The sequence below is a fragment of the Chelmon rostratus genome, chromosome 15, assembly GCF_017976325.1.
Source record: "Chelmon rostratus isolate fCheRos1 chromosome 15, fCheRos1.pri, whole genome shotgun sequence".
Classification (NCBI taxonomy): domain Eukaryota; kingdom Metazoa; phylum Chordata; class Actinopteri; order Chaetodontiformes; family Chaetodontidae; genus Chelmon; species Chelmon rostratus.
In genome coordinates, this window is record NC_055672.1 from 6,444,184 (window position 1) to 6,457,557 (window position 13,374).

The 13,374-nt window shown below is 44.2% G+C and overlaps 1 protein-coding gene across 1 annotated transcript in view; it reads right to left on the reverse strand.

The window, feature by feature from the left end:
- fndc3ba (fibronectin type III domain containing 3Ba) overlaps nucleotides 1-13,374 on the reverse strand; it is a 93,606-nt gene that overhangs the window by 61,009 nt on the left and 19,223 nt on the right. The window contains exons 2-3 of the mRNA XM_041953590.1: nucleotides 7,910-8,055; nucleotides 4,642-4,717 (exon numbers count right to left, since the gene is read on the reverse strand). Coding sequence (XP_041809524.1) covers nucleotides 4,642-4,717; nucleotides 7,910-8,026 — 193 coding nt within the window. The 5' untranslated portion in view covers nucleotides 8,027-8,055. The remainder of the gene's footprint in view (nucleotides 1-4,641; nucleotides 4,718-7,909; nucleotides 8,056-13,374) is intronic.

A 13,374-nucleotide genomic window follows, 5' to 3' on the forward strand; every position in this document is an offset into this window, starting at 1 on the left:
CTTGTGAATCCTCCGTCTAAGAAGTAAGGTAAGTGGAACGTCCTTACTGACGGCGGGTCTGATCGATCTCAGCAGTGTGGAAATATTAAAAGAAACAGAATTAGGATGCGCCCACAGAGGGAGAGAGAGGGTCATAATGAGGGAGAGCAAACAAACAACGCACATCTGCTGCTAAAATACAAAACAGACCTGGGCATGATTCACACTCTGCTCCGTCCAGATGACACACATACAAAGAAACATGTGCACACAGCTGGTGCAGAGACCACGTCAGTGAGGTCACCCTGGCACTGTCCACCATAACCATTGTTTGTCAGGGAAGCAGCCTGGACTAACCGAACTGCAGCAGAGAATAGGACTACATTTTCCATCACACCATGGCAGTAATGGAGCAGTGAGAATGGGCTTCATCATCAGAATCATGCATGCATTCACACCACTGTTGCTGTAATCGAGTCAGTTTAATACTGATTAATTACTCATGAGAAAATAGCAGAGCTATTTTGTCTTTGTTTTCACTTTGATTGAAGTCAGTTATCCATTTGCTTTGATTGTTACTAATTTGTAAACAATTTATTTAATTGTTCTTATTTTGAAGATAAATCCTGTGAGATGTACTATTACCTTGCAGTGCCGTGCTCCCATTAAATCCTTATGAAAAGGAAAAACAAAAAGTTTGACTAAAGCAAAGTTCTCTCTAATGTCCAAACAACAAAACAACACAACCAAAAGAGCTTGAGGAGTGTGTCTGAGCAGGCTCTGTGTCCGGCCTGCATGCATGAGAGCTCTACGCTTAATGAAGGACAGACAACATGAGTTACATTATCGAGGCCTAAGCAGAGTAGACAGGCTATGTGGAGACAAATCTTGGACACAATGTCCAAACTGAAGCAGTTGCTCATCACTCGTGGCTCCTATCGACTAGTTGGGAGGAGTGAGGAGCCAGCAGGCAACAATGACATTAAACAATAGTCACACACGATCCCTTCCAGGCTTGCACCTGATTAATAATAAGGACAGTTTATGTGTGATCCACTTGTCACAGTTTCTTCACTTCAAGTTTCTTATTAGAGAAGCTGCAAATTATATCAGGTACACTCTGCACAGAGCCCCTTGTGCATAACCCATGCCAGCTAGCATTCTGTACTATAGCCATGATTACCTCCAGAGCTAAGGCCTGAGCGTTTGCACAGGAATGGGTCCCTAACATTTATCTCCTCTGGTGTTGGACACACATACACACACATACAGCAAAACATGCTAGCTCCACTCAGAAGAGTTCGAAGGGTTCAAAGCCAAGACATCCCTGCAGTGTACAAACAGTTTTCTATTCCACAAACATGAGATAGCAGCAAATGTCGAAGGAAAGTGGACGTTTTGCCACTGATCCCAGCTGCTGCATTAGCCTCTTACAGTGGAAACCCTCCACTCCAGCAGATACACTCTTTATCATAAAGTCACTGAGAAGCTGGTTAATTATCCGCATGCACAATAAACTATTTTGGCAGCAAAATAATTAGTTTCAGGGCAAATGCAGCATAGGTTAACCATAGGTTAACCATCTCTCACATAACTTTACTGAGATGTTGACGAGGACATCCATTGAGGACACAGGAGCATCATACTGCAAAAATCTAACCAATCAACTGCTGACCCCTGCCTCGTGATGTCACATCCTCCCTGGCAGGGCACAGCTTCCTGTTCTTCACCCCCTCGCCTCATCATCCCTCATAAAAGTCCAACAAAGAGCAAACAACACAGTAAACCAACACAGCCTTGTAAAACACACACACACGCGCACGCACACACACACACACACACACACACACACACACACACACACACACACACACGTATTAACACACTCGCATTCCATAGCAGGGTGCTCTAACACACCCTCTAGAGTCTTGTCCTTTGATGTGAGTGTGGGAAAGCTCAGGGGAATGGTCTTAGTGGGGGGAGGGGGAGAGAAAGGGAGCGGGGGAGGGGAAAGGAGGGAGAAGAGTGTGTACATGAGAGCAACACGGTGAGATGGTGAGAGATAGACTGGGAGAGCTGGTGGGGGTCAGTGGAAGCTGACCCCCGGAGCACTGAGAGGTCAGTCTGTTTAAACAGGAGATGGAGACACGCAGACACACACACACACACACACACACACACACTGCATGCTGATTAACAGGCTGATGGAGGAAAGGATTTTAGATTCAGATTCACTGCAACAAAAGTGGCAAAAAGAAGCACAGACAAAGTCTTAGAAGCAAAATAACACAACGACAGACTCAAAGCAAATAAGAGACGGCAGGTGAAGCCCATCACTGAGATAACTGACGACTGAAAATAACTTTTCTACATTTCAGAGCAAACGTGAATTATCTGACTGTGCACAGTGGAGCTCAAACAGGATTTTAATGCGCCCTGAGGTTATGGAATTTGCTGAGCATAATAGCACTCGAAGCAAACTTTCAGTCCAAATAAAAGAGCACAATTCAGCCAGTAGCATGTGGCTAATGAGCAGCGCTTAACATCACTCCAACAAACACAATCGTCTCTTTGCTGCTCCAGGTTTGCTCTAAGGTAGAGGCAGACAAGCGAGGAGGAGTGGAAAAGAAGGAAAGAGGTGGGAGGAAAAGAAGCTGAGCGGAGTGAAGGAGGGGGAGAGAGAGAGAAGGAAGGCTGAAGATTCGTATGAAAGAATCTCTTTTGGCTGCTGCGTCGACGTCTCCAGGCTGGTTGCGCCTTGGCAGAGCATCTGTGTCTGTGTGTGTACGTGCATGCATGTTTGCATGCGTGCACCGCAGCGCAGCAGCTAAACAGAGGTTACTTTATATAAAAGCTGGTTCCTGGCTGTGCCCCGAGGTCTCTGTAATCTCGCGTTCTGCCACACACACTCGCACATGAGCACGGCGAAGTGCAAACACACAAGTACACATGCACGCACAAACCCGGAGCTCTGAGGTCTCAGTAATCACACCGAGTCACTTGTCTAAAGAGCGGCTCAGTTCGCCTTCGAAACACACTGCCACACTCCACCTCTCATTAAACCCAGTGACCTCCTCCAGAGAGAGACAGAGACAGAAGGAGAAAGAGTTTGTGTGTGTGTGTGTGTGTGTGTGTGTGGCCCTCCACATTAATAATATGTGCATTCAAACATGACCCCAAGCCCTCAGCCACCCGCCCAATTAACTGTCGTCGAGCGTAGTAAAAGGCACACACGGATACACGCTGTGCCTTCGATGCGGAATTTTGCATGCAAGTGCACAAATGCACCCACACAAATGAAGAGACAACCGGCAGACCCCAACTACGTCAACACGACAAGTGTCCGGCGTCCCGTTCATCTGCTCGCTGTTTGCGGCAAACCATTTTTTTTCTTGTATCCATCTTTTCACGAGCCGCTGATCCATATCTGGAAACGTCTTTGTCGAGCGTATCTGCACATCTTAGAAGCAGTGCACGACGGGCTGGACGGATGCAATCTGGCATTATCTGTGCCTCTAAGGTCTGCCTGGGTCCATCCCTCTGATTTCAGGGAAAAATTGAATTACACAGCGGGCACAGAGAAGGAGGCGGGCTGTAATTAGTTACAACATAGAGTATGGGGTGGTGGTGTTTTTTTGTTTTTTTTTCAGGGGGGCAGTGAGCGTCTGAGCCAAAGCGGCTCTCGCTCAAAGAAAACCTTCACACAGAGGGCAAAGACGGAGTGAGGGAAGAAGCGAGAGACAGAGGAGATTGGGAAGAAAACAAAGGCGCCCTTTCAAAGTTTCAGAGTAACAGCTTACTCTGCTGACATCATCAAAGTGAGACGCGAGTCGGGGAATTCCGGCGTTACTGCCACCTCCTTCCGTCCTAAATAGCCCCTAAGTGGCTTACATTTCAAGTCTTTTCATGTAGCGATATCAGATGCAGCCAGAGAGTGAGACCATAGCTGCACCCTCTGTCAGTGGCTGTGCTTTCAAGTGGTGTTTTTTAATGTGAAGATAACACGCTTAGATGCAAGCATTTCCCCCTCACTTCCCTTTCCTCACCCCTTACTGCTGCATTATTGACTGCGCTCCTGAAAGACTACAATCAGGAAGCGCCAATGTCAAGCGAATACTCTTAACGTCACTGCTGATTATTATTTTCAAGCATTACTTTGCAAACGTTGGCGTAGAGACGTAAAACTACTGCTGTATGGTGACGCAGTTGAAGGAATGGATATGATGCATTCATGCGCTGCTGGAAAGTTTGAGAGCCACATCCTCAACTTCTCAACTTCCCTGAGTGATGATGATGGATCTCATTAACAGTATAGGTAGCTTCTTGCATTCAAATAAAGCTTTGGAAAATTTGTCTGGCTTGCCTTCAAGTAGTGATAATTTTTCCAATTGCACTTGAATGCATCACTTTGCTAAATTAGAAATACAGTTTAAAGAATCCATGCTTTCACCTAGCATGATTTTCCCTGTGTGGGCTCCCTATGTTAAGATCTTATTTTATTTATGTTAAGCTTGTGAACTCATTAAATTGCATTTCCAGCCCTCAAACATCACGTAAGCATGTGCAGCAGGCATGTAATTAAATGATGGGAAAAACTTGGTCTCAAAGTGACACCAGGCCACATGCTAACAAGATCACATAATAATATACGATGGGACTGACCCTGGATGCACTGCAGTGAGCCGTCCTCTGCCCGGATGGTAAACGTCTCCCCCGGGTTTACCTGCACCAGGATCACCTGTACAAACACACACAGAAAAATCAAAGCGTTAGTCAGCACGCATCAGACTAACCGAGGACACACGCACACACACATTCATCTTGAACAATCACAAACCCGGACAGACTGCCGGGCAGCCAATAGGCTTGCAGAGGTGACATAACGCACAAAAACCATCGGATCCCAGAGCAGGGCGGACACAGAGAGTTCACACACATATGAATGAGGTGTTAGGTAAGCTAAGTGAGACAACACTGCTGTGTCACACACCCTGATTCGAGAAAAGCCTTTCTGTTCTAACCACCCTGACTGGCAGAAAACCACTAAAACCAGTATGCTACACACACACACTGATGTACATCTCACCATTAAACATACAGAGAGGTAGCACACACAGACAAAGCCAAAATATGCAACATTGTGGTGTCTGCTTAATATGCCGGAAGGGAGTATGCATGCACCTTACCGTCATATTCTCCGCATACAGATTGTTGAGGGTGTACACATGGCTGTAGACATGAAACAGGTGACCCTCCATTACACACACAAGTATTCATGCACACATGCATGCACACGCAAGCACAGCCCTCTCTACGCTCTACAGGTGTGCCGTCGTAAAATCCTCATATCCTGCGTTCCTCCTGTAGCGTCTGCATGCTCGCCCATCTCAGCGCTAACCTGCTCCTCTCCCTCAGACACACACACACACACACTCACACACACACTTCCTGCTCTGTCTGCTGCAGCGGCTGCTGTTGCTATGGGAACCCCAGCATAGTACAGGACGACCCATGTTTCCCAAGGACTGAGAAAACCCCCATAGCAGACCATGTGGGTGAGAGCGCGTGGAGTGAGGGCGTATATGTACAGTACGTGTTACGTATAAATCTACACGAGCCAAAATCATAGTGCGTAAAATGTGTGAAATAGTAATGCAGCATATTTTATCTGGTTTTACAGAGTGTTTAATCACTGAAGCTGTAATGTTCCAGTCAACTAACGGTTTGATGTTCTCACAAAATGTTAAATATTCATTTTAAATAAAATTAAACATTGATAAAAGAATGTTTCATATCCATAAAATCTTCAAAAAACCTGACGTTGACTGGTCGGCTTCCTCCAAGGCTACAAACATTCATTCAAGCATCTTCTGAGAAACTAATTTTTTTTTCTAGTTGTGGATCATTTTTACTTCGTCAACATTTTCCGGCAGCAGTTGAGAGCTGCTACAGTTCATAACGAGCCAAACTGAAGCCAGAGCATCCGAGTTCTGTTCCAGAAGTACAAACTGCTAATTCCAAGTTAGTAATTCAGTGGGTTTCTCTGCAGTCGTATTTTAGTTTTGGATTTAATTATCAGCCAATGGGGGAAAAGCCAGACATACAATCATTCCATTTGTTCACAACGGGACTGTAAATCTTTAAAAAACATTTGTTTCGGTTTTAAAGATTTAACACGCTCCGTTTCCCAAAAGCCCAAAGTTAAACGTCACCAACTTGACAGACTGAGTGATACGGGGATGGACAGGAGGGGCCCAACGTCTGAGTCATTCTTTAAATTACAACTTCAAATTTGGAAAAAATGACATTAACTGAGAGTGTGTGTGGGTATCATAAATACAGAAATAACATTAAGCAAAATATAGCAGGCAATATAGCATAAAGCAATACGCTCAACTCAATTATGTGAGGATCGGTGCTGCCTTCCCGGGGGCGGGAATTTAAAATCATGAGAGAAACAGCACACAGGAAGAACTTTTCCATGCAGCCAAGGGCACATAAGCCAGTGCAAACAATGTAGCCAATGGAAGGTTCTGAAAGGAACAGAATATGGAACCTCCTGTTGGCTACAATGTTGCAATTCATTATGTAGCCAATACAGGGTTCCATATTCCAAACAGAGCAGAATACAGAACCAAATATTGGCAACATTGTGGCACTTTATGACAGAAGTTCTTTGAATATTAACAAATAAACCTTTTTTTAAGGGTTCAACACACTGTGTGTTAGTATATGGATAGAAACACAGGAACACGTTTCACTTTTTCATCCTCAGTGAGAAATCCCACTGGCCGTTGGCACTTTATAAGACTTTCTCCATAATGCACATCATATTTCTTTAAACAGTAAATGTTGTCGAATGACATACTTTTGCAGCCTAGCAATGAATCTGACGTCTTTGCTCGGCTTGACACCAAAGGAACACGCAGACACAGATCAACACACACATAAACAGGTGTAGGCAGGTAAACAGAGATAGACAGACAGGAAAGCTGATAGACAGGCGAGCAGACAAACACAAACACAGAAGTATGCGCTCAGACTCAACACAGACAATCGTGTGCCCACACAGACACTGAAGGGGTAGAAGAAACACACACAGTGTAAGACAGGCCGAGAAACAAACAAATACGCACAAACATGGACACACGCATGCAGAGTCAAATCTATATAATCATCGGTCTAGATCCCTGACTCCACACTGGGAACCGAGTTTAAACTGCAGGGTGTTACAATAAAAAGAGCTCCCTAACTGCTGCGTGTTACAGCCAAAACCCTCCCTAACTGTTATGTGTCGCAGCCAAAACCCTCCCACGAGCTTCCTCTGGGCTATGAGGGAGCAGGCAGCGGATGATACATAAACATCATCTTCATCATCTCTCATCTACCAAAAGCACACGGTGTAAAAGTGCATCTGCGACAACAGGATTAGACACAGGTCAATTAACTGCGACACTTTTAATTGCGTTCATCGCCTCCTTTCGCCGGCGCAGAGCTCGGGTGGGGCTTTGTACTTTGAAGGTGATCCAGTTGGCTCCGCGGCTTCTGATAAGATCAAGTCTCAGAGAAGCAGCTGAATCCTTTTCCAAAGTGATTTAAGCTAAGGCCTGGGATCCATCAATGGAGCCAGTCAGCCAGCTACAGAGCGTCTCCAGCACTGAATGATGCAAGTGCGTGAGGCTGCAAGCGTCTGTGTTTATTCGACTTCCTGTTTTATATGACAAATGCCGTACTGTAACAGCTGTTCATTACCTGTGGCAACAAAACCATGAGCCACGTGACGAAACGACAACAAAGGGAAGTGGCTGCCCGGCTCTTTGATGTGCGTTCTTGCGTGCGTCTGGTCGGAGTGTGTACGGCAACACAGGAATGTTGAAAGAAGCATTTGCGAGGCTAAGTGGACACACACGACAGACATGCAAGTGTTTACCTGTTGTGCCGCGTCACCGTTAACCATGTGAGGCATGAGAGGGACCTCCCCGTTCAGGAGGGGGGGCGGCGCCAAGTCCAGTGGAATCTGGTCTGTCATCATCATTGTGACGTACATTCATGGAGAAATTCACTGAACTGCCCTACCTGGGAAAGTAGAGAGAGAGAGAGAGAGAGAGAGAGACAATGAGGAACAGTTAGACCCACTCACACAATGACTGAAACACATTAACAGCCTATCATCACATGAAGAACACAGAAGTGTTTGACATGAACAGAAACGACCGGGCTAAGTGTTTTTTCCTGTGCTGGTTTAAAGCGATCAAACAGGATCACGTTTGCAAGAAAAAAGGAAGCCACTGTTGGCCAGAATACAACGGTTAAATTCTACACGGCTCCATATGCAAATGCGGTAAAATGCACATTAACATTTGCTGATGCTGAAACGTCGAACCAAACCCGCTTCTTAAGAAAAGAGGTTGACATTCCGGGAAATGCACCTATTTGCTTTCCCACCAAGAGTTTTTGAATTAATGCCATTCTCAAGTCTACAGTGACATGACCTCACAACTATAATAACAATGTCATCAACATGTGCAACATTATTTAATATATCCCCCTGGGCTGTGCAATAACTCAGCGCATATTATTACTACATACATCACTATATGTTACTATATATACTATTATATAGAATTCTTATATCATTATTAATGTTAGTTTTTTATTACAGTATTATGACAGTGTTAGCGGTTGTAGTATTGTAGTATACTATTTTTTATTTACTTTATATAGAATGTTGCACAACAGATGTATTTCTATATAGACAGCTGCTACTTATTGTTGCATATTACACATCGTTTACATATTGACATTTGCATATTGTTTACTATTTATGGTTGATTTATATAGTTGCATAGTGTAAATATTTTTACATATTTCTTACATATTCTTACACCATTCAATTTTATTACTGCTCAGAGTAACTGCAGCTGACCCAGTTCCCCCTCAGGACTCAACAAAGTGCTCTGATTCTGATTCTGATCCTGTCAACTTGAGGCTGGAGCCAGCAGCCTGTTAGCTTAGCATAAAGACTGGAAGCAGGTGGAAACAGCTAGCCTGGCTCTGTTTACAGGTAATAAAAGGTGCCTATCAACACCTCTAAAGCTGGCTAAATATCTCATATGTTTAATCTGCACAAAACCTGAAATCTAAAAAAGGCCAGCAGTTCCCTCTTGCATCCACTTTATGCTAGGCTAAGCTAACTGGCTGTAGCTTCACATTGCACAAAGAGATGTGAGATGTGCAATTTTTTTTCGACAAAACTTTTTCGACGTGATGGGAGCTTGAACACTTTTTGCATTGCAGGAGAGCTTTTATTAAATTAGTCCATTTTCACCAGGTTTACTGTGGTCGCGGTTTCCATCCCAATTTCAATAAGATCTTGGATCAAAGCACAGATATAGTTCTAATAACAGAGGTGTACGTGACACAAAACAGACAGCCATTTGTGCCCTGGAACAACACATTCTATACTGAGCTTGTCAGAGTGGAATCCAAAGGGTTTATTCTAACAAAAGGTGCACACAAGCAGAACAACAAGAGAGAGATGGAACGATAAAGACAAAGGTTAGAAAAGATAGATTTGTGCACAACAGATTAACACTGGTACTTTCCTAATATGTTGTCTTTTCCTCTTGGATTGGCTTTGCACAGGCAGGCATATCAGCTTTGGTAAAGTACAAGTCATATCACGCCAATATAAAAGAATAAAGATGAAAGAGGCAGAGGAAAACAGAGATGAGAGAGACTAATTCAAAGCACTTCATCATCAACAATAGTCGCGTAAAATACAGGAGGGATTATAGCGAATATCCTGTTTGCAGGATTAATAAAAAAAGAAACATTGGATGAATAAGGTCTTAGTTCGGTAGGTGAAAAGGAAAAACTGCACCTGCTGTTAGCTTTGTAAATGCAGCAGATTAGCTTTCCATATGAACATGTAAACACATGGCAAGAACAGGATGTGTTCCGAGGGCTTCTGGGGTCAATTGTGCTGGCGCTCTTTGGAGAGTAACCCAGAGAGCTAAATCTGGAGACGGTTTCTTTGCTTGCATAATAATAGCAGTAAAACCAAAAAGCATAACTATGAATAAAATAAAAACAACAACCAAGGCCATTCATCTTAAGTGGAAAATAACATGGCTTCACCTAATTGGCTATGGGGCCAGAGCAAAAAACAAAAACCCTGAGGCGATGTGTGTCGGCCCTGCACGTGGGCCTCATCATGGTTTCAACCGAGCTGCTAACCCGAACTTTATCAGCGTCTCCTGGGGGAATACACACACACACACTCACATACACACAAACAAACACACACAGCAGATACGCAAAGAACCCCATGGCCAGCTCACACACTGATTACTGAATGACGTAGGTGTTTCAATTCAGCGCTGGTGAATGAAATCACTGCTAAGAGCTGCTGACTAATGGCTATAAGCCGCTGTTAGCACACACAAACACACACACACTGTGCATCAGGGATTTGCTTTTCATTTAAGTAAGTAAAAGAAATCTATCCATCTCTGACATAGAGCGCACACACACACACGCTCACACACACACTCAGCGTTCCTCTGGAAACAGCTGTGTGTCATTGTGCGTCTTTTCTTTCAGCTGGTCGTCTTCTAGCGCTGACAAGGTCTTTGAAAGGGTTAGCAGATCACACAGCTGCGGCTCATACTGTTGCAAGATAAACACACACACACGCTCACACGTCGGCCTCCGTGTCTTTCCGACTCCATCTCTTCGCTCGATTCGGGATTTTTGCTCTTCCTCTACCCTCAAAACTCTCCCTCTTTTTCTCCATCTGAGCCCCGTTCCCAGCTCAGCCTGGCCATCCTGCCTCGAACACACACACACACACACACACACACACACATACAGTTGCATTCAGGACACATCACAGACAGATGGTAACACCACTCTCAGCCCTGCCAGGAAAAAGGGAAAAGCGAGACAGAGAAGACAGGAGGGAGGAAGAGAGAGTGAAAAAGTGAATGAAGGATCGGCTTATATGATAAATAGGGAGCGAATGAAGAAGAGGACGATTCAAGACATCTCTCCCACTAACCCTGTGTCCTTCAAATAACCCTTTAATTTCTGAAGAAATTCATTATATTTATACAATTCTTTGCACACGTCAGCCTGAATCACATGTAGAAATGAGACGTTCGAGGACTTCTGTTGTTGGGTAAAGTTCCCCGGCAGGGAGTCTTTTTTGAATAAAGAAAGTGAGGAATTTCAATTGAAAAGTCCACATTATATAAGTCAATACAATAAAAGCGATCGTGTCGCTGTGCCTGAAAGTTGTGTTGCTTATTCTTTAGTTAAGGGTCAGTTCACGCTATCTAGCAGATGCTTTTCCACGGTGCTCGCAGCATTGAAGTAATTCATTAAAAAATTTAACTCCTTCCAGGCCACAAATCACAAATTAGCACTTTATATCCGGTTAATATGTAAAAAACTGCAGTTTTATTTACTTTCTTGGTTTCTTTCAAGTCCAGGGATGCCATTTCCCCCTGCTTTCAGTCTTCATGCTAAGCTAACCCTCACCACCTGTAGCTTCATATTTATATATATCAGATATGAGGCATCATGTCCCTGATTAAGTATATTTCTCACACTGTCAAACTACTCCTTTAAATCAACTACAGACTAATAGATAAAGACACACGTGTTGTGTTTTTACTTACTGGTGTCATGGTACATAATTCCTATAAATGCATTTAAACACTTAACGTCTCACCGCAGTTTGGAGCATCTGATTTGCGACGTCTCACCGCGCAGGAGCGACTGATTCGTCTGCAGGCGTCTGATTTTGTGACAGCTTGCCTTGTAATGCTCGGTCACGGTGGGAGTGAAACGCGGGGAAAACGTAGATGCACTTTTTGTTTCGCAGCTGTTCTCTGCAAGTTCCTGCAGGATATAATGCACATATCTCGGAAATTTAAAGTATCAATGAATGAATAATGACCTTTGTTTTCCGCAGGAATCGTTACCAGATGGATGCTGCTGTTGATAGCTTCAGACACACACACACACAGTGGTTTCCGTTCCTCTGTGGAATGTGGGAGGAATAAGGTGTCGATTCCCGGCACGGATAAAATGTTAAATTGAAAAATTCCTCGTTGAATCCAGAAAACAATCACCCACTTGTGCGGGTGTATGAATGTTTGTGTGTGCTGCGCATGTACACGTGTCTGTGTCATTAGACAGAAAGCCCTGTGTAAGCATGGAAACTGCCTCCATAACATAAAAGATGCATAGAGTAGAACACACACACACACACACACACACACACACACACACACACACACACACACACACACACACACATACACACACACACAGTAGCCCTAGATATTCAGCGGCAGCTCTGACCTCATAACACGACAGTCATTACTCATACAGCCATTCATCATTCACACACACGCCCAATGACTCCAGTTTGTCCATCCTGATGAAGCATACTGAATATTCACAACCACCTACCAGACTGTCTGACTTACTTCCAGCTGACTGCTTCACACCTCTCTCTTCCTGCCATCATTCATAGCGCCTTAGACACACACACACACACACACACACACTCTTGCGCAACAAACAGCCAAAAAAACTCCTGAGAGTGGTCTTCCTCGCTCTGATTACGCCTGGTCTTGGAAACTAGCCTTGAATTGTTCATTTAGCAAAAATAACAACAGATTCAAAAAATCTGATGAGCAACTGCACTTCCTTTGCACAAAACAAAAAAAACATGTCCACTTCCTCTTCTACCTCAAACCGCAGAGTCTGCCGGTGATGCAAGGAAAATAAAAGCCGGTAACGGCACCCAGTTTTCTCCAGCACGGAGAGACGCCACGTGCGACGGGCTGACATACATGTACGTGTTTCTCCTGCTGCAGCTGGGGAGATCAAAGTCAGCCGTGTCACGGTGTTCGTCATGCAGTGCAGGCCTGAATCAGTGCAACAGCATGTCTGACTCTCTCAGTTTGTATTTTTCCTCTGCTGTTGATGACGGCACCGAGACGATTTGTCAGCTCTCAAGTTTAGAATGAAGTCCGCATGAGCACAAATATGTAGAGCACAGCAGCCTTGAAGCGAAGAGAGCATTGTTCATAACATTATTCCAACTCCTCTTAACCTCCTGCACACGCTGTGTGTTGTCTTTTTGCCAATTTTCAACACGAATCTGCCCCAGACAGCTGATAAACTTGCGCAATCAACAGTGCAAACTTTATAAAATACTTTTATTCTCTTGATTTAGTCAAAAACTTTCTAAAGATTTGGCTTTTTGACAGTTTTGTGAGAGGAGGATGACACATGGTTCACACATGACTAATGTGACAAGGCCTTCTTAGAGGCGACTGTGCCACAGAAAGAGATAAGCATTGATTTCAGATGTAA